Source organism: Plasmodium cynomolgi, chromosome 8 (assembly GCF_000321355.1).
Source record: "Plasmodium cynomolgi strain B DNA, chromosome 8, whole genome shotgun sequence".
Lineage (NCBI taxonomy): Eukaryota > Apicomplexa > Aconoidasida > Haemosporida > Plasmodiidae > Plasmodium > Plasmodium cynomolgi.
Genome location: NC_020401.1, coordinates 1340245 through 1360829, shown reverse-complemented (window position 1 = coordinate 1360829; position 20585 = coordinate 1340245). Strand labels below are relative to the sequence as shown.

General features: G+C 47.8%; 3 protein-coding genes across 3 annotated transcripts; 2 read left to right on the top strand and 1 right to left on the bottom strand.

Moving 5' to 3' along the window:
* Positions 1–2525: 2525 nt before the first annotated feature.
* On the top strand, positions 2526–7155 carry PCYB_083920 (hypothetical protein; the record flags this gene model as incomplete). Its single annotated transcript, XM_004222130.1, has 2 exons — positions 2526–6786; positions 7052–7155. 2 exons carry the CDS (start codon positions 2526–2528, stop codon positions 7153–7155), a joined length of 4365 nt encoding a protein of 1454 aa, XP_004222178.1.
* Positions 7156–7645: 490 nt separating this feature from the next.
* Positions 7646–11266, top strand: PCYB_083910 (hypothetical protein; the record flags this gene model as incomplete). Its single annotated transcript, XM_004222129.1, has 2 exons — positions 7646–8004; positions 8035–11266. The coding sequence occupies 2 exons, from the start codon at positions 7646–7648 to the stop codon at positions 11264–11266; spliced, it is 3591 nt and encodes a 1196-aa protein (XP_004222177.1).
* A 532-nt stretch (positions 11267–11798) lies between these two features.
* Positions 11799–18548, bottom strand: PCYB_083900 (helicase; the record flags this gene model as incomplete). Its single annotated transcript, XM_004222128.1, has 2 exons — positions 11799–17107; positions 17516–18548. The coding sequence occupies 2 exons, from the start codon at positions 18546–18548 to the stop codon at positions 11799–11801; spliced, it is 6342 nt and encodes a 2113-aa protein (XP_004222176.1).
* Between the last annotated feature and the right edge of the window lie 2037 nt (positions 18549–20585).

Here is a 20585-nt window from a genome sequence, read left to right as displayed (position 1 = left end):
AGATGGCGTGCACGTAACGCTCAAACTGGTGTAGGACGCCAAAAAGTAGTTATCATCAGGCAAATGCACTGTAGTAAGTGCATAGCTCAAAAGTGAGGGGAGTACTCCTCCGGGAGAACTGGGAGGGGGACCTAGCTACGTACGCACTTGTGTTACCACACATCATACATGTACATTCCCTGTCGTGCGTGTATGGCGCTTGTACTTCAACTACTCGACACGCCTTCTGAATGGATTACGTAGTGGTCCCCCACGGGGTTCTCTTCCACAGCTCAGTTACTACGCAGTGGTCAAAATTACCAACATGGTTTATGTTCAAACATATTTGGTGCGTTTAATCAATTTTTGACCTTTTTTTATGTAAAAGTAGTGCCAGTCAAGTAGAGCAAGAGGGGGGAGGAAGAGAGGAGGAGAGGAATAAAAATATGTGCACGTTTAGATTTGCACCTATACGGATGTTAATACATATATGCACACTTTCATTTTGGTAGTGTGCCCCATTCCGCTTTATTTTCACGAGCTGCAACTCTACGTTTGGCGGCTTCTACCCCTTTTTTCTTTTTTGCTTTGGTCACTTGCGGGGGGCGTTTTTTTCTCGCATACGCGGGTATGAACTTCCCGGGGCGACGATACTTCAGGATTATGAACCCTCGTTTTGCACCGGGTCGACATCCGCAAATGGGCTAATGGGAACATGGGGGGTGACATCGCACATATGCACGTATGCACACGGTTACATATGCACGTATGCACATGCTTACATATGCACGTATGCACATACTTACGTATGAACATACTTACATATGAACGTCGTACTTACATATGCACGTACTTACAACAACACTATTGTACGTACATGCGATGCATACGGAAATGGGCCCCACCTACTGTGAGCCCATGAAACGCTTCGCGCCTGTTGCACGTTAAAAACTGAGCGGACTGAGCCCATGAGGGAAAACACCTGTTGGAGAACCCCTCGCGACTCACTTTTCGTAATATTTTACAAACCCCGAGAGTATGCCTACGTGATGAGTGCATTAATGTAGCGTTCACATATAGGGTAAGAGGAAACACGTGCCTGCAACGCTCGCCCCACAGTATCTTTTTTTTTTTCCTACTGCTGCAGGGAAGTAGTAGTAATGCTAGTAATATAGTAACGCTAGTAATATAGTAACATAGTAACATAGTAATGGTACTAACAGTAGCAATAGCAATAGTAGCCGTAACAGTAATGGTAGGAAGAAATGTGAACTGTCATGACCACTTAGTGAACACGTGTACATACATGCCGATCGCCGCCCCGAGGAAACGCATACATTTTTGCATATAACAGCGTATGTGAGGTTAGAGCCGCATGCTGCACACATTATTATACGGGTGAGGGCAGCGCCTGCCTGTTTGCGCCAGCAAAAAAAAAAAAAGCATACAACAGGGTATATTTTTTTACTATATAAAAAAATAAAATAAAATAAAATAAAATAAAATAAAGTAAAATAAAGTAAAAAGTTTTTCCGGCACAGTTGATTCACCTATATCATCATATCTGTGCTTTTTCCATTTTTTTTTTTTTTTTTTTTTTTTTAATATCCCTTTTGATCAGAATTATATTTTTGCCCCTATCTTCTTTTTTTTTAGCTATTGACCCGATTTTTTTTTTTTTTTTTTTTAAAGCGCTTTTCTTCATTTGCTTTCTTTTTATTTCCCTTTTTTTCGCTTACCTTTTTCTTGCCTTAGCACATTTTCTTTCTGTTTCGTTTTGGCATTCCATCTTTTTTGTTTTTGTTACTAGTCTGTATCTCTATCTCTTTTGGATTCCTCCTTTCCTTTTTGCTGGCATTCTCTTTATGCTGGCATTCTCTTCATGCTGGCATTCTCTTTTTGCGACATTCTCTTTTTGCGACATTCTCTTTTTGCGACATTCCCCTTTTGATTACATTCCCCCTTTGATTACATTCCTTTTTGCTTACATTCCCCTTTTGCGCACGTTCTTTTTCCTTTTCGCTTCTCCCCATCTGCCTGCTTTTTTCTTGCCCGTCCCTTTTTTCTGCCCCTTACCACCGCGCGTATGCGCATACGGCTTTTATATGTTCACGCTCGCATGTATGTACATACTATGTATAGAACAAGCGCCAGGCAGGGCGGCACCACGAAGAGGAGAAGAAAGAAAAAGAGCCAACCATAACAATTCAACGCGCGCTGAGTAAAAACTGATAAAAAAAAAAAAAAAAAATTGAAGTAAGGCTAGCCCGGTTTTATGGCATTTTTATGAATCCCGCGGAGGAATGCCTTAAGCAACGCAGACCCAACAGAGAGTGAGCAGTTCGTAGAAGCTTCTCCCCGGGCAGCGGTACATATATTGAGAGAACAACGTAAAGGGCACATGCATACACGAGTAAGTGGCCAAACCAGTCGTTGGGAATGATAAGTGATCAATCGCGTTCCGTATCTTCCCACGGAGAAAAAGAAGAGAAAAAAAGGCAGCTGGTATGCATGCACGTTTAACTGCCTAATCTTCTAAGTACAAAATGAAAGGAAACTATTCATATGAAAAAAGTCACCCCGGTAATTGGAACAACAACGGGCAGCCGATTAACTGGAGGAAAATAAATATAAAAAATGGGAGGAATAATGACATGTACAATTATAACGTAGGGGTGAACAAATCTTCGGCACCCCATGGCAACCCATCTAATGATAAAAAAAAGGGTTACGTGAATGAGGAGGAGGAAGAGGCTAAAGGTAAGACTGCTCAAAAGAATATGGCCTCTTACCATTACGTAGACCACGGCTACTACAACATGGGGAATGCGAATAACGTGTCGTATGGGAAGCCGAGTTACTACAACCAGGCATACGTGAAGTTTCCGAACGGAAAAGGGGCTGGTGGTAACCCCAGTGCGGGAGGTGGTTACGGCGGCAACGGGTATGGAAGTTACGGCTATGCTGGTTATGGGAACTATGGCAACCATGGGGGTCATAACTACGGATACCACGGTGGGAACGGTAACTACGATTACGGCGGTTACAACTACGGAGGCTACGACAACTACGAGGGGCACCCCAATTTTAGCGGCCAGTACGACTGCTACGAAAATTATAATGGGTATGGTGGCAACGGCTACGGCGGTTACTACGGCAGTGGTTACAACGGAAGCGGATACAATAATGGAAGCGGTTATAACAACGGAAGCGGTTACTACGGCAGTGGTTACAACAACGGCAGCGGTTACAACAACGGCAGCGGTTATAATAACTACAGTAGCTACAACAACCACGGGGGCCACCACCAGGGGAACCATCACCAGGGGAACCACCACCAGGGGAACCATCACCCGGGGAACCATCACCAGGGAAGCCACCACCAGGGGAACCATCACCAGGGAAGCCACCACCAAGGAAGCCACCACCAGGGGAACCACCACCAGGGGAATAATAACCACGCCAGTGCGCACGACTCGCACAATCACGGCGCCAACAATTATGGTCACCGTAGTTACGGCGCCCCGGAGAGCTCCCACCAGCCTAATTATTACGAGCATGGTGGATCCAAGTACAACCATTATCACTACGCGCATATACCCCCAATACCTCACAAGAGCAACGAGGTGCATGTAAAGTACAACGAGCTGATTAGCGATGTGTATTATAAGTCATCGTATTACTTAAAAAAAAACAGGAAGTACATGCAAAGGCTGCTAAAATCGAACTGTGTGATTAATATATATTTGGTGAGACACATGGAAGCTTTACATAACAGAGAAGTTATCGAGAGCACGGACAGGGCGAGGGACCTAATTTACAAGGACATAAAGAATTTGGACTGCAGGGCCAGTGAGCAAGGCAAACAGATGTGCGAGGATTTGAAGAATGATGAGAACAACAGGCTCTACCAGAAAATTATGCAGTTGTACAACGACTCTCTGCAGAAGGTGGATTTCCCCGCCGCTTCCTGCGGTGAGAAGAGCGGCAGTGAGAAGGGCGGCGGTGAGAAGGGCGGCGGTGAGAAGGGCGGCAGCGAGAAGAGCGGCAGCGAGAAGAGCGGCACTGATAAGGGCGCTGCTAACAAGGGCTCTGCTAACAATGGCTCTGCTAACAAGGGTGCTGTCAACCCGCCTAGCAACAGCGGTGCCCCTGGTGCTTCCGTTGGTAGTGCGAAGAAGGGCATCTTCGAACGGAACAGCGACTTCGTCATTATGAGCTCCCCCCTGAGGAGGTGCTTGGAAACCATGAAGTACTACTTTAACTTTAAAAAAAATATCCTAGTCTACGAGTCCGTGCGAGAAATGGCGGGTAACTACTTTAGCGATCAGAGGTCCAAGACGTCCGACATAAGGAAATTTTGTGAACAGAATTTTGAAGACTATGAGGTGGTCTGCTTTGGAGAAAACGACATTTTGTGTGGAGAGAAATTTAGGGAGTCGTCCGACCAGGTGTACTGTAGGTGCTTGCAGTTTTTGAAGATGGTACATGCGCTGGCTGTGAATTATTTTGCCTCCCTCGAGAGGGACAGCGAGGAGGTAGAAAGGGCAGAAAGGGCAGAAAAGGCAGAGGAGACGGCGGAAGCGGAGGAAGCGGCGAAAGCGGCGAAAGCGGCTAGGGGTGGCGATGTGGAGGAGGACCTGAGCGGCGGCATGGACAGAGCGACTGGAGAGGTGGTGCCCGGTGGGGTGACTTCTGGAGAGGTGGTTCCCAGTGAGGCGACTTCTGGAAAGGTGGTGGAAAAATCGAGCGAACAGGCGCAGATCAAGAGGGAAGACGAAGTGCGAGGGGACTGTCAGGGGGGGGAAGTAGCAGGCGGAGTGGAAGTAGCTGGCGGAGTGGAAGTAGCTGGCGGAGTGGAAGTAGCTGGCGGAGTGGAAGTAGCTGGCGGAGTGGAAGTAGCAGGCGGAGTGGAAGTAGCAGGCGGAGTGGAAGTACCTGGTGGAGTGGAAGTACCTGGTGGAGTGCAAGCACCTGGCGGAGTGCAACCACCTGGCGGAGTGCAACCACCTGGCGGAGTGCCAGCAGCAGATGTGCAGAAGCCCCCAGGGAACGGGAAGCAAACCAAGGGGGAGGAAAAGAAGCGAGTATACAACATCGTACTCATTTCGCACAGCTCGTTCATTTTGCATTTTCTGGCCCTCCTGGATTACTTCGACTTGGATGCGAGAAACTTTAACAATTGTGAAATCAGGAAGGTAGCGATCCCCTTGTCAAACACGTTCCTCTTTTTTAACAACGTGGTGAATATGCAGCTAGCTAGACCCCTCAGTACCAATAATTTCCCAATAGTCTTTAGGAACAAAAATAAAGTTCTGAAAAAAGCATTCAAAGATAAAAATATATACACCCTAAACACGTATAACGACTTCGATGAACTAACGTGTCAACACCCATGTACAGTCGTGATCTATCAATATGCATCTCTGGTAAAGGAGGAGAAATATATGAAATATTTGGAAAAGGTGCAAAATTTTATCGATCTTGCGAATAAAGAACATGAAGAAGAAGAAAAAGTTTTCTCCAATGGGATGTTCAAGAACTACGTGAAGAAGGAGAAGAACCATATGGCTAGGAGTATCCTCGTGACAGATGCTAGTAAGCATCTCCTTTATGTACAGGAGAAAAATTCATGGGAAGTTAACAAGAAGGGATTTTTTGTTGGCCAAAATGTAGTTATCATAGTTCTTCCAGATGTAGAACCCACTGCTAGTACTAATAACCCTAGCAAAAGTAAAGACCCAAAAGAAAAAAATAATGAAAATTCCGTCCACATGGAGAATGTACTCCAGGTTGTAAAGAATTATAACCATGTACAAGACTTGATAAAGTCAAAGGATTTCTGGAAAGTTATCAAAGAAAATATTCAAGGTTTAGATCTGAATACATTTCAAGAATACCTTATTGGAAAGTATACCAAAATTGTTAGATGTGAGGAAGCAGATAATGTTTGCTACCTCGATTTGTGTAGCTGTTTGGAGAGTAAAACTTTTATGAATAAATTCCAAGACAGATGTAATGGCTACTTGAAGCGTTTGAAGGAACGGTGTGATGCTTTTGCTTACGTAGATTTGGAACAGGAATGTAGACATATTAATGAGAACTTACTGGAGGATATGTTTCCTAGGGAGTATGCCTCGGGTGCAAGTGGTCGACAACCCGGCAGTGTCAGTCGTGCTGGAGATAGGATAAACGGTAAGGAGGATGCTGCACTGGAGGAGAATACCTTGGTTAGGAAGAAATTTATGTTCATTCCGAGGAGGGCGGCGGTGACTGCGAAGGTGGCCGTGGAGGCCCTATTTGGCCACTCCAGCCAAGGAGCAGCAGGGGCAGTAGGGGCAGTAGCCGCATCAGCAGCAGGTGGGGCAGCCGGTGGGGCAGCCGCAGCCGCAGCTGGGGGAGACGCCCTAACGTTGAGCAAGAACTTCCTACAGGAAAACATCAACACGTTGAAGTCCTTCCCGCAGTCCATCCAAAATTTGAATGTAGAGATGTTTTATCGGGATCACTTTTTTTATTTCCATTGTCTGCATCGGTTTATTAAGAGTAAAAACAAAGTGGAGGGTCTCATCATATCTAAGTTGCTAACCTTTCTGGATTTGTTGAGAGCCTTCGATGTGAGTGCATCGAATAAAATTTTTCAGAAATTAACCAAGGTGGAGGGCCTGATCGAGAACAACACCAGTTTAGACGAGGAGGACCGGGTGGTCAACACTTACTCCTGTGATAAGAAGAGCGCCCAGGCGAATAACACCTCGTACTATGACGAGTCCGCGAGGAAGTACAAGTCGATCCAGGCTTTGCGAGGTGAGCACAGGGGAGCGCCGTTCAAGGGGCGCCGTTCAAGGGAGTTCCCTTCAAGGGAGCGCCTTTTAAGCGAATCGCTCCCTGCGCCAATGCGCCAATGTGCCAATGTGCCAATGCGCGGCATGGTTAAACGCGTCCTCGCATCTGTTCATCTTTGCTTCTTCGCATCTTTGCTTCTTCACATCTTCGCTTCGTGCATTGTGCGCCGCTGCGCTGCGCTGGTGTGTGCACCACTAACACCTGCCCATTCGACCCATTTTTACAGGAAGGAAGAAGGGAGTTGTGGACGACCTAAATTACATGCGTTACAATCTCCTCACCGTTTCCGGAGGAGCAGAGCACGTGTTCATTTTGAATGTCCTGAAGTAGTCACCCTTCCCTCACCACTTTGATGTTCCTTCCCCCGTTTGTAAATATGCGCGTGGATGGATTCCTCCTCCGCCTTTTGCACCCCCTCTTTGGTCTTTTCCAATTTCCCCCTTGGGCGTTCACTCGTCTCAGACTTAACGAGAAATTTGGCTCGAGTACATTTTTGTTTTTTTTTTTTTTCCTTTCCTTTTTTTTCTTCTTTTTGTTTATTTTTGTTTTTCCTTCCAAGTGTAAGGCAACGCGTTTGTATGGCCGTTCGAAGACTCGGATTTTCCACTACTAAGTAATTTTGTTTTTCGGATGGGCCAGTTGGTTGCGTCCGCGCATGTTCCATCGCTACCCGATCTGCGTTCATCCGATTTGCGTTCATCCGATCTGCGCTCATCCGATCCGCGCTTCTCAAACACGCGCTTCTCCACCTAAGCGAAGATGTGCGTGGGCACACACCTGCGCGTGCCGACCCGAAGAGGAACGAACCAGCACACACACCATGAACGTGATGAGGAGGATACTCTTTGCCCTGCTGGCAGTAAGCAGCACAGTGGCCCATTGCAGGGAAGTGAAGGACAAACTATTTAAAGCCATAAAAAAAAACACGGCATTTTTAGTACTCAACGAACCCATTGTGGATCTAGGGTTCAGTGAAGGGTTACTCCACACCCTACTGTTCGACTTGGAGATCGGAGACAACCTTTACACCCTGGACGAAAATCTTTTGAATCAAAAAAATTTGAAGCATACCAGTGTTTTTCACCTGTTAAAGGATGTATATAAGCAGGTGGAGGGCAACCAGAAGGGGGAGGTCAACCAGAAGGGGGAGAGCAGCCAGAAGGGGGGAGACGCCATTAGGTACGTGTTCCTCTGCTCGTCTTTCACCAGAGTGCACCCTCTAAACCTGGAGCCTCTTCTGAGGAAGTTTAACAAATATATTTACAACGGGCAGAGTCACGAAAAGGGGGACATAGACGTGGGGGGGATTCTCAGGGAGTACAATGAGGAGGTGCAGGGGAAGCGGGCCGCGCGGGGCAGCATGAGCAGTGGGAGTGGGAGTGGGAGCGGCGGCGCGGGTGACAGCTCGGGTGGGGAACGTCCCGCCAAGGGGATCCCCGCCAAGGACCTCGTCGAGCGCATGCTGCAGGACGAACTGGACTTCCTTTCGAGTGACGACAAGGAAGGGAGTGACAAGTTTGTGAAGCCAGGGGACACGTACAAGGGGCTCTTCGTTGGCTACGGATTTGGTGACCAAGTCCCCCCCGGAGGAAGTGGGACCCCCGAAGAAAGTGGGACCCCCTTCCCCTCCCTAAATAGCGGCATCATAATGGACATCACTCTGTTAAGGCGCCTTTACATCCATTTGGTGGAAAATTCCCCCTCCGAGAATTTAAAGCTAATAAAAGACAACGTACGTGAGCTCTCCAACTACATTGGGAAATACCTGCAGGTGAAGCTAACCCCATTTGAAAATGCTTGTCTCACCGATAGGGACAACGTCTTCCTTGTTGAGAACGAAGGGGGAACCAACTACGACGTGTATAGGTATTACCTCGTGCTGCATTTATTTAGGGATTACAAAAAGGATAATAATGTCTACAAGGAGGATCATACAGGGGGGACGAAGAGTGGGATGGTGATGACCCCCACTGATGAAGAACGACCAACGGATGTAGAACTGGCACAACTAATCATTACCTACTTCAACCTTGCTTATCCTATATCTACATGCGCAAGTTATTCTACTCGTTCCAATCAGGAGACATACGTAGACTACGATAATTACCACCTCATGAGCATCGAAAATGAAATTAAGTTAGAGAAGTATATCAAAGAAACAGAAGACGTCCAATACAACTCTATCGATGAATATAAAAGGAAGTTAAGTCAGATTAATCAAAAATATGATACCCTTTTTGATCAAAGTCAACGTAATTGGACTCACAAAAATATTCTTCTTGCGATTGTAACGAGTGCAGAAACGGAACATCGAATAGCTTACGTGAAGAATACCTATGATAATAAGAAAAACACAGAGAGGGTGTTCAATATGTATCAGGGCCACGGGGGGGGAGAGGAAAACTTGAAGGACTCACCTGGAGGGGCAAAAGAGAGGGACCAACATGGAGGGGCAAAAGAGAGGGACCAACCTGGAGGAACCAAAGCGAAGGACCAACCTGGAGGAACCAAAGCGAAGGACCAACCTGGAGGAACCAAAGCGAAGGACCAACCTGAAGGAACCAACGCGAAGGGCCAACCAAGCTCAAAAGAAAACATCCTCAATCACGACTTCCTCAAAAGCGCCTTCGAAAATGAGAACGTAGAATTCGAAATAATTTACTTCTCCGACAAGGAAAGTAAAGAGTATGATGAGACTCTCCACCTGGAGGAGGAAGGAGACAAAAAAGTGGACTCTCCAAATTATGAGGAATTATTGGGAAAGAAGGAAAAAAATTTAATTTATTACCTTTATGAAGAATACGTTAGGAAGAACTCTACAATAGATTTTTTTTTCATTTCTCATGATGATACCTTTGTTAATGTGAAGACTTTAATCGATGTGATAAACCTAACTCGTAACGAATGCACTCACTCGAGGAGACACATGTTTAGGAAATACGTCAAATCATTTGACCACATGGATGATAGGGAAGCTATTTTTTTGAAAAACTTTGGCAACAAATATTTACACCTCTACAGGTACTTGAAAACGAACTTTGTCAAAACGATTAACGCGTTGAAGGGATACGATTACGTGCCGTCTTACTGCAAAGGCGCGGGGGGAGGAAAAGCTGCGTTTGGCGGGGCCCCTCTCACTAGTGTGCCACTTTACATCGGGAAGAGATTCTCGCGCAACTCCTTCGCAGGGGATGAAAGCAGCTTCTTCCACTACTTGGCGGGTGCTGCAGGGATGGTGCTCAACGGGGAGGCTGTGAAAAAGATCTACTTCTGCAAGGGGGCCTGCGATGTGGACGCTTCCCCCGGGGCCGCTTCCTCTGGGGCCACTTCCCCTGGCGAGTGCGGCGCGCGCCTGCTGAACGACGCCGCTCTTGGACAATGGGCCAAGGGGTTGGGCATCCTACCCATCAACTTCGAAGGCTTCTTCCCCAATGGCCCCGAAGAATACCCCGAAGATTACCTAAGCACGATCACGCCCGTATCTTTTCATAATCTGAATGAAGGGAGGACCGTTGAAGAAACGAAGGAGGCATTCTTTCACCATCTAGTTAGTCCTAGCGAACGAAAGAACAAAACGAACCACGTGGAGGCAGACATATATGTGGATTACCTCGATAGGAATTACAAAAATACAATCGATAATATTTTTCACTTTTTCTTCTATGTTAATAAGGTCAAAGAGAGTTGTACGTCCGATGAGTCTATAACCAAAACGACGGAACGGATTTACAACAAAATGGGGTCTAGCAAAAAATTTAATCACCTCTTTGACATGACTACCTTCTTTACGAGGGACGTCGAAGATATGCTTTACTTCCAGAACAGGTCAGCTACCAAGGGGAGCCTTAACAAGGGAGAGGGTAGCAAGGGGGAGGGAAGCACGGGAGAGGGTGGCAAGGAAAAGGGAAGCAAGGAACAGAGAAGCAAGGAACAGGGAAGCAAGGGAACGTATACCAACAATTACGTGCAGCGGAAGGATGTACCAGTTGGGGGAGATGAGTCAGATGGGCACCGCCACCCTGGAAGGGAAGACTTCGGCAACCTTGGGGAAGCGGACTACTTGGGAGAAGCGGACTACTTGGGAGATGCGGACGACTTCGGGGAGGAGGACCACCTGGGCGGCATGGAGGGCTTGGGGTCGCTGGACGATCTGGACGAAGAGGAGCAGTTCGATGATGATGATTACGACTATGAAAAATATTTGGATGGGATACAGGCGCATAAAAAGGGCACCGGGCGCGGCCGTATGGATGACCCGACGGATGCCCCCGAGTGGGGTGGCGACGATCAAGGCGATCAAGGCGATCAAGGCGATCACGGCGATCAAGGCGATCAAGGCGATCACGGCGATCAAGGCGATCACGGCGACCATGACGATCACGACAACCATGACGACAACGGCGACGATTTGAATCTGCCCCCTGAAGGAGGCGAATTATAGAATTCGCCTTGGAGGAACATCCGCGTCTCCTTTCCCACACGGGACAAACCCCCCCCATTGTGCGGGGAGCGCTTCTGTGCCACCTCGCCGTTGGTGGATAGGGTGTGTGTCAACTCCCACCACAACGCTGCTATACTGCCACCTTCCCACCGGTGTGCCTTTTTTTGTCTTCTTAAAAAGCATCCCATGAAGTGACGCACGCAGGAATGGGCATTACAAGTTAACGAATTTTTTTTTTTTTTTTTTTTTTGATGCACCTTTAAATGATGCAATCGATGGGTTGTGTGTCACAACGCGCAAGGAGCAAATCTAAATAAGTCTGTGCTCAAAAGGAAGAGTAACGCTTGCGTCGGTGCAAATGTATGGGTAGGTAAATAAAAATGGAAAGAGGAAACAGCGCGCTTTGAGTGCTACCCCCATGGAGGCACACACGGGCATGCCGTTAACCTTTGTATCACATAATGTATTGTAGGGGGAGGGATCCCCTTTAATGGGCCAGCCGTTCGGAGAGCTTCTATCCGTGGCGCACCGCTCAGGGCTGCCCTTCCGGAGCGCACTCCTCGTAGTACATGCACCGCAGGAGATAATTCAAGTCTTCCATTGGCCCCAAATTGATCGGATTAAAAAATAGGAACTCTTCCGATGTGCAGTCCTTCGCATATGCATTCACGGACTGCAAAATCTGAAGAGAGAAGTTATTGTTCACGTGGCACTTCTTCACAGAGGATAAGCATGTTTGAAATTTCTCTCGAGGTGAAGTGTTAGCTAATGATGGGTCATTTGGGGAGGTTAGGTAACTGTGCAGGTGGTCATACATCTTTAGGAGATGTGCCCCTTTGCCTTCATTCCATGCTGCGTCCAAGGTTAATAAATTTTCACTTGCACGAAGGAAGCTTGGGTTGAATTGTGCTCGCCTTCCCCGTCCGCTCGGCAGCGCAGGGCCGTCGCCACCGCTGTCACTCCATTCACCGCGTTCGCCCCATTCACCGCGTTCGCCCCATTCACCGCGTTCGCCCCATTCACCGCGTTCACCCCATTCGCCGCTATCACCGCTATCACCGCTATCACCGCTGCCACCCTCGCGCCCCACTGCGTACAGGTCGTAGTTGATTTCCTCCCGATTATTTTCTTCAATTAAATTTTGTATAACTCTACTGATGTAGGGGCTTTCCCTCAGCACGCGATTTTCCTCCACGTCGCTCACTGCGTCGTCTTCGCTGAAATACTCCTCCGGCTCGTTTACCTCGTCTGTCCCGTCGGGGTCCGCCTTCCCTCCTGCATCATCGCCATTATCAATACCAGCATCACCGCCATTATAGCCGCCACCACCGCCACCGTCACCGGTGCTGCCAGTTTGCCGCTTCCCCTGCGCCTGTTTCGACCCTTCCGCGCGCGGCTGGGCTATCTGCTCGGTGCTCGCTTGACCACTTGGGGGTCTCGGCAATGCCGTAGAGGTGTGTTTCCCCCCCAGAGGGGTGGCCTCCATGCGGTACTCCTCCTCCTCATCCCGGTTGTTATACACCCACGTGAGAAAAAATAAAAAATTGGAAAAGCAGTACCGCAAATAATTGATGCGCAGTAAGTCGTATTTGTTAATGGATAATGAGCTTGGGGAGACAGTGCCTGAGCTGGTCGCTTCCGATGCCACTCCTCTATTATCCCCATCAACAGCAGTGGAGTCACCCCTCTTGGATTTCTTCTTCCTCACGTCAAGAATGACTATCTCTTTTGAATCGAATATCTTTACTGACAAAACGTCGACCCCTCTCAAATTTGTTCTGGTGTTTAGGATAACGTTATCATGGTAGGGTAGAGACGAAAGAAAAAAGGTTACAAAATATTTGTTTGGAATAACGGTGGCGTAATTGACCCACGTGTATGTATCATTGGTGCAACTGTAATCGATGCTTGAGCAGACTGCAAATATTTCTTGCGTCTGTCTTTTGTATATCCTCCTTTCTGCATCGTAATCAAATGGGCACAGGGATAGAAAGCCAAGGATGGACTTGAAACTCAAGTTGCACTTCATTTTTTTTTGTTTCCCTTTATTGCTCAGGTCGGAGCAATCGGAGCTGCAGCTATGTAAAGCGGCTTCTCCCTTAGGCTCTTCTGAGTTGGCACCGTCCTGGTCGGCACACTTGGGGGGGGCACCATCCTCACCCGCCTCCTTCTTCTTCTTCTTCTTCTTCTTCTTCTCCTCCTCCTCGCACTGCTCAGCATGGCAATCGGTGCACCCCACGCGGTCGCCCTTGTTCTTCCCTGTCGCTTGTCCCCTCGTTTGGGCCGCTCCGCCGTGCCCCCGCTTCTGCGCCTGGCGCTCCGCGCGCCGCACCTCCCTTTCCGCCTTCTCCCGTTTGCTAATCTTGTAATTATCCGTGTTCAGCAGGGTCCACTTCACAAGGAACAAATGCTTCGGCTTCTTCATCTCATACTGGTGGTTGAAATAGTTACTGACCCGAGATGCACCGGACCGATGATGAAAACCGCCATGAGAGAAGCCCTTCCACAAGGGAATTTTAAAACAAGTACGGCCACTCGAAAATACGTTAATAATGTGAGTACACAGAGAAGCGTTATTAATCTCGTCCTTCTGGTTTACTTGCACGGGGACTATGGCTTGGACGGGCTGTACCACTTTAATGATATTTTCATGAAAATTTTGAAAAATATTTTTCTCTGTGTCGTTTCCGTACATGTGAAGAAGCTCCCTTTTTATTTTTTCAACTGTCCCTTCATACAGTTTTGCATTCGTCGTGTTTGAAAGGACCTTTCTAAGTTCAGGCCCAAGTAGCACTCCATAGTTGCCGCTACCGCTGATGTGGCTGAACCGCGACTCTGCCCCGTCGGTGACAGCAGGGGAGCAGGAGGAGGGGGAAACCCCGTGGTGGGGAAGAGACTCATTCAAGTACTTGTTCACCCCCCCCTTGTCCGAAAAATGAATAATGTAAAAATTTTTCATCTGCAGCAAATCGAAGGATAAATAGGGACACATGATGAAGAGAGCCTTCCTTAAGACGTTGAGGTCGTGGTAGTAGGGCCCCCTAAAGTATATGCAATTTTTTACGTTCAACTTTTGGTGAGTCATGTAGTTTAGTAGGGCGAGCAGCTTCTTCCCCTTGGCCTTTTTTTCTGTTTCGTTTTGGATAGGTAAAAGTGGAGACCCGTGGATAAACAGGGGGGTGAAGGCAAGGGAAAACAGAAACTTCAAATAAAGGTTCTCATTCGATGGGTCGTAGCATGAGTACCTGGTGACGACGCGGAAGACGTTCTTCCAATTTAGGGCTTCATCTGTGGGATCATCGCGATGGGCACCCACCCCTCCTTCTTCTCCCTCTGCTCCTTCTTCTCCTCCCTCTCCTCCTTCTTCCCCTCCTCCCTTACGTTGCAATCCGCTGCGCAGACGCGTGGGAGGCACTTCCCCCTTGAGCAGATTCAAGAGGTAGACCGCCGACCTATACGCATTGCTACCTCTGCTAAGAATTTTTAACAATCGCTTGCACAGATTGTTAACGCTGCTTATCACACAGAGCAGCTTCTTCGCATTTATGTTATTTTTCTTACTCATTAAAGTACACGTGGTGACATAGTAGCCCTTCAAGTGCGACCTCTCAAACTTGCTTTGATTTTTTAGATCCTGGACGTACAAGGAAAATACACATAGCCATTCGATAAAGACGTTCCGAAGCATAATGGGTTCAGAATACGTTCTGCCATCAAAGTACTGCTTCTGCTTCAGGGACACTTCCAAAGACACCCCATAAGAGTATACACTCTTCGAAGTATACAAATTGAAGGATGGAAATATATCATTCGTGTTGATGATGGCGATTATAATTACCGTATCGAATGTTACGTTCATTATGACACCGAAGAGGAGCAGTCGACAGAGATTTATGCTCATGTTGAATCGGATCATGATCTGTCCAATTATAGATATGACTAGCTTGTCCTTTATTTTAATCACTGCCTTCATTTTTTCTAGCTCATGTCTCGTGCTTCGTATTTTTTCCCTTGATGGCTTCTCAATAATCATACTGAGCACATCGTACATGCTTAGCTTATTGTGGGGAATTGCATCCACTCTGTTGGCTGACCCATCAGGTAGAGTCTCCGTGACCCCCTCCCCTTTGTGGGGTCCCCTTATCAGTTGACTCAACACCGGCATGCTTTTTAATATGTAAAGATACAGCAAGTGTAGACTATGGGTGTAAATCTCGCTAACTTTGTGATCCCTTAAGAGATTCAAAAAATTCTTACTAATCATCCGAATGCATATCCCATGACATGTCCTACCACACCTTCCCTTCCTCTGTTCCATTGAAGACTTATTAATCCATTTCTTTACTAATACGTGTGCTCTCCTCTCCGAATTATATTCTATATTCTTTTGTATACAGAAATCGATGACTAGTCTGACATTTGGGATGGTGATTGAACTCTCCGCGATGTTAGACGAGAGAAAAATGTCAATGCTATCTCTGTCACTTTCGTGTAATTTGTGAATCGTATTGTCGTAAAGGCAGCTGTGAAGTATATGTATGTGGAATCTGACGTGTTGCTTGTGTGCGTTGTTGTTAATAATAATGCACAGTTGATGATACATTTCGGTTATGTCCTGCATTCCTGAGAGGAAAATCAGGACGCTGTCTCCGAGAAGGCACAAGTTATGCACTAGCTCGAGACACAGCTCCGCGATGTTAGAAAAGACGTTGGCTGGTATTATTTGTTCTACATCTATGTCTCTATTCGACTCGCTCCTCTGATTTTTGGAGTTGAACAGGTTTATGCTCTTGTCGTATTCGTTCTTTATTCTTTGCAGCAGTGCTTCTGCGCCCCTGGATAGGTGCAGCTTCCTGCGGTTCTTCTGGCGCAGGATGAATTCGATTACCTTTTCGCACCGGGGTGGGTGGGTTAACGAGCCACTTAGTGGTAAGTCCCTCCCTGACTGCACAGACACTTCGCTGCGTTTGCCCCCTGCACCGTCGCCCCCTTCAACGTCACCCCCCTCACCGTCGCCCCCTTCAACGTCACCCCCTTCACCGTCGCCCCCTTCACCGTCGCCCCCTCCGCGCGCGTATCGAATTATGTCCTCTATATAAAACGTATCAATGCTGTAAATCTTGGTGCCAATAAAAATAGATCCCATGGAGATGCTCTCATGTTCAAAGTACGAATGGAACAGATTACTCTGCATGGTCGCAGACATTATGATCAGCTTGAACATCTGCTCGTTTTTCTTCCTACTGTGCAGGTATACCTTAATGAAAAGCAAGACTATGTCAAGGAGGATACTCCGGTCGTGAATCTCATCAATGATGACATGAGTAAATTTCCTATAAATATTTCGATGATGAAGAAACAACTTAAAAAGAAATCCAATAGTTATGTATGTGACCAGGGTTTTCTCGGTGTCATAGACTGCCTCACCAGCGATTCTATAACCTACTGTGTTACCTAGCTTGTCGTTCATAATTTCTGAAAGAATCCTTGACAAAGAAATGCAAGCGATTCTTCTCGGTTCAGTTACGATGATATTTATTTTTTCTTTCCCTTCTTTCAGATTCTGTTCCAGCAGGAACTTGGGCACACATGTTGATTTCCCTGAACCCGTTTCACCTTGAATGAATGTGATGTCATTATCTTCGATCATTTTTAAAATTTCCATTCTAGAGTTATATATAGAAAGCTTCTGTATATTCCTATGGGCACTCTTCTGTGTGTCCTCCGTCAGCTGGATTTTTTTCTCTCTTTTTGGTTTGACCCCCCCTTCTTGGATGGCTACTTCTGGGGGGCTTTTCTCCAAACCGGTTACTTCTCGGCCGTTCTCATTACTGGCTGGTACTGGGGGGGCCTTCTGGAATCGGTTACCCATGGAGCGGTCACCCATGGAGCGGTTGCCAACGGAGCGGTTACCCACGGAGCGGTTGCCAACGGAGCGGTTACCCACGGAGCGGTTGCCAACGGAACGGCCGTCAACGGAGCGGTTACCAGCAAAGCGGTTGCCAACGAAGCGGTTACCAGCAAAGCGGTTGCCAACGAAGCGGTTACCAGCAAAGCGGTTGCCAACGAAGCGGTTACCAACGAGGCGGTTACCAACAAAGCGGTTGCCAACGAAGCGGTTGCCAAAGAAACGATTTCCGTTGCTGGAGTTGCCATGGTTTCCGCGGTCGCAGCCCCCCCTCTCCAACAGGTCCTCCGTCCACTCGCGTTCGCCCCCCTGGTACATACTCACTGCATAGGGGGGATCACTCTCATCAACGTAGGTCCTATAATGCAATTCTCCATTAGGGCCCAGCACACCACTTCCTCCGGGTTGGTACCTCTGCCTGTTCACTGCCTCCCGCATGGGATACTCCCCCCCACTGCCACCTCCGTACTGGCCAAAGCTGCCTCTACGTCGGTCACTATAATTTGGGAACGCTTCCGCTGCGTAGGGGTTGTTCCCTGGCAAGGCGCAGTAGCTTTCTCGGGCGCCGTTTGGGTTGTCAACACGGGGGGGGTACCCCTGCTTGGAGGGATATCCCTGCTTGGCGGCATACCCCTGCTGGGCCGCATACCCCTGCTGGGCCGCATACCCCTGCTGGGCGGCATAACTCTCCTGGACGGCATACCCCTGCTGGGCCGCATAACCCTCCTGATGGAATCCCACGGACGGGTGCGCACTACCAACCGTTCGCGGGTCGTAACCTGTGGGGAAGCCTCCGGATAAGTTAGCAGCGGAGGAAGAACCAACAGACGCAGCCATGCCTGCATAAGCGTGATGGTCGGCCCGAACCATATGTTGGTTGCTCTGACTAGGGTGATAGATCCAGCTGTTCATGTGCATGCTACCACCATGGGGAAGCACTCTACTCATTCCGACTTGGTCCACGTTCATGGGGACCCTCACGAAGCTGTTAAAAACGGCTCCATTTTGCGAATCTCTATTGGGTAATTCTCCTATGCCACTATTACTGGATGGGTATCCCCCCCCGAGGTGCTCATTTTGAGTATCTTCTATTGGGTGAGTTCCCCACGACTGTTCATCTCCAAAAGAATCCTGGTGATAATTCCCCCATTTAGCAAGCAACGATTCTTGCCTCAAGCACGCCTGGTCATTCTCGTGGTGGTAATATGTTGGGACGGGTTTTGTACTATTTTCACATGGGACGTTTAGAGGCCCCCTCTCGGATGCACTCAAATGGGCTTCATTAGGTCTTCGCATCGGATGATGGTGATACCCCTCTGGGTTACTCTCATCCAAACTATTAGTGGGCTGCCTTTTTTCCTCCTCGCCGTTCATTTGATAGACTCACAATGTGAAGAGCTCTGCCTTTTTTTTTCTTTTCTTTTGTTTTCTTTTTTTTCTTTTGTTTTATTTTTTTTCTTTTCTTTCTCCCTCTCTTCAACGTGCTTCTATATACCTACCTCGGACGTGTCACCTTTCGTGAGCAAATATGCTGCTTAACGATATGGGGACACTCCGCGTCGGTCCTTAGGTCACATTTCTGGTAACGTGCAAAGAGCCCACAACCGAATGGAACAGGTGAGACACATAACTCGAAGTGTTCGTATTTGTAACTGTCCGACTTGTGTGTGTTTCCCATCCGGTGAGCTCCCAAACTGAACGAGTAAAGCATATAACACAAAAAAAAAAAAGAAGCAAATTAACAAATGGCGAAATTGAATAGACTGAGATGAAGAGGCGGGTGATGGTGGCAACAAAGAGACATGCCACGTGTAGGAATGTATGCATGTATTTCTGATAAATTAATCCCAGCAGGGTTAGGAATGCTCACCGTGTGGAAGGCACTGTCGCGTGAGTGGCCCATTCGATGTAGGCAGTCTGAGAGATGTGTGTTAAACAGAGGGGGACGAGGGCGCACCAAGTGGGACGTAAATATTTTTCCTGGTGCGTACAAATGGGGAGTTGTAAAAAAAAGAAAAAAAAAAGGAAAAACCAACTACAGCAAGGTAGGCGATAGGAATATGGGACACTGCGTAGGGATGGTTATGATAAGCACGCGGGTGGCCCACACTGGTACGGATGCGAATGTGAATGCTCGTTGGGGGGTGGTTTGGTGGTTAACAGGCGAGAGGTGGCCCCAAAAGGAAAGCAATGACGTGCAGTGGTTAGCAGCGACGCGAAAAGGAAAGGCGCTACGCGAAGTGGTCAGCACTGACTTGAAACGAATGTAGAAAAACGTTGAGGTTCCCTGGAAAAGGGGGAAAAAACTACGCAGCAGGAACAACGCGAAAAAATGGGCGAGGCCAAAATTACATACTCGATCAGCGCGCGGGCATAAAGAATCCTTCGAAAAAAAAAAAAAAAATTCTACTGGGGAGAAGCCGATGCTAAATTTTAAATCGTGGCGTCAAATGTGGAGCGAAAAGCGGAGCGAAAAGCGGAGCAGCATTTTTTTTAAAAAAGAAAAGGCAGGATCTCAAGGCATGTGATGAGCACCATTGTGTAAGGGTGAGGCGCAGCAGTGGTAGTGGCAGTAGCAGCAGTAGCAGCAGTAGCAGCAGTAGCAGTACTAGCAGTCGCAGTAGCAGCAGTAGCAGCAGTAGCAGCAGTAGCAGTACTAGCAGTCGCAGTAGTAGCAGTGGCACTAGCTAGCAGTAGTAAGTACCACTAGCAGTAGTAGTAGGCCTAGTGCACCCCGCGGAGGAAAATAATCGGGCCCAATTCACGCGCATGTGTATACGCGGAGGAAGGAGGGTTCGCATGTGCGGGCATGTACATTCACACCGCAAAGTGGCACCTGATCATTCGACCCCTCACTGACCAGGGTAGATATAACATCTCACAATTCCCTTTCACGTCGCTAACGAAGCAGGGGTGGGAAAAAAAAGGGCGATAGACTTTGTATTACCTTGTGCAACGGCTGCTCTGCCGAGCAAACACGCTAAGTGATAATATGCGAGCCGTGAACCTCAACTCAAGGAGGTGTCCTCCTGACGCATTCAAACGGGCATGCAGTGTGGCGGAGGAGCCTTGCAACGTTAACTAGAGGAAGGACACATAACGAAGGTAAGGCAAAACATATACCGGCTCAAAGTGGCATGACTCGAATTCCAACTTTGGAAAAAAAAAAAAAAATGTTCACGTTCGCGCAGTGGCACTCTTCCACAGTTGCCCCGTCCCCTTCTAACCCTTTGCTCATTATTCCTTATGCGAGAAAAAGGGTACACCTCCCGTGGTGTCCCACGACGATGGATCAACATTGGGAAAACAGCCAAGGGGGAGGGGAAGTAGCAACGGTGGGAAGGGAACGATCGTTTTGTTTTCCTCACCAGAGCGTCTTCACCCTCGGGCAAATCACCAATTGGTAAAAAA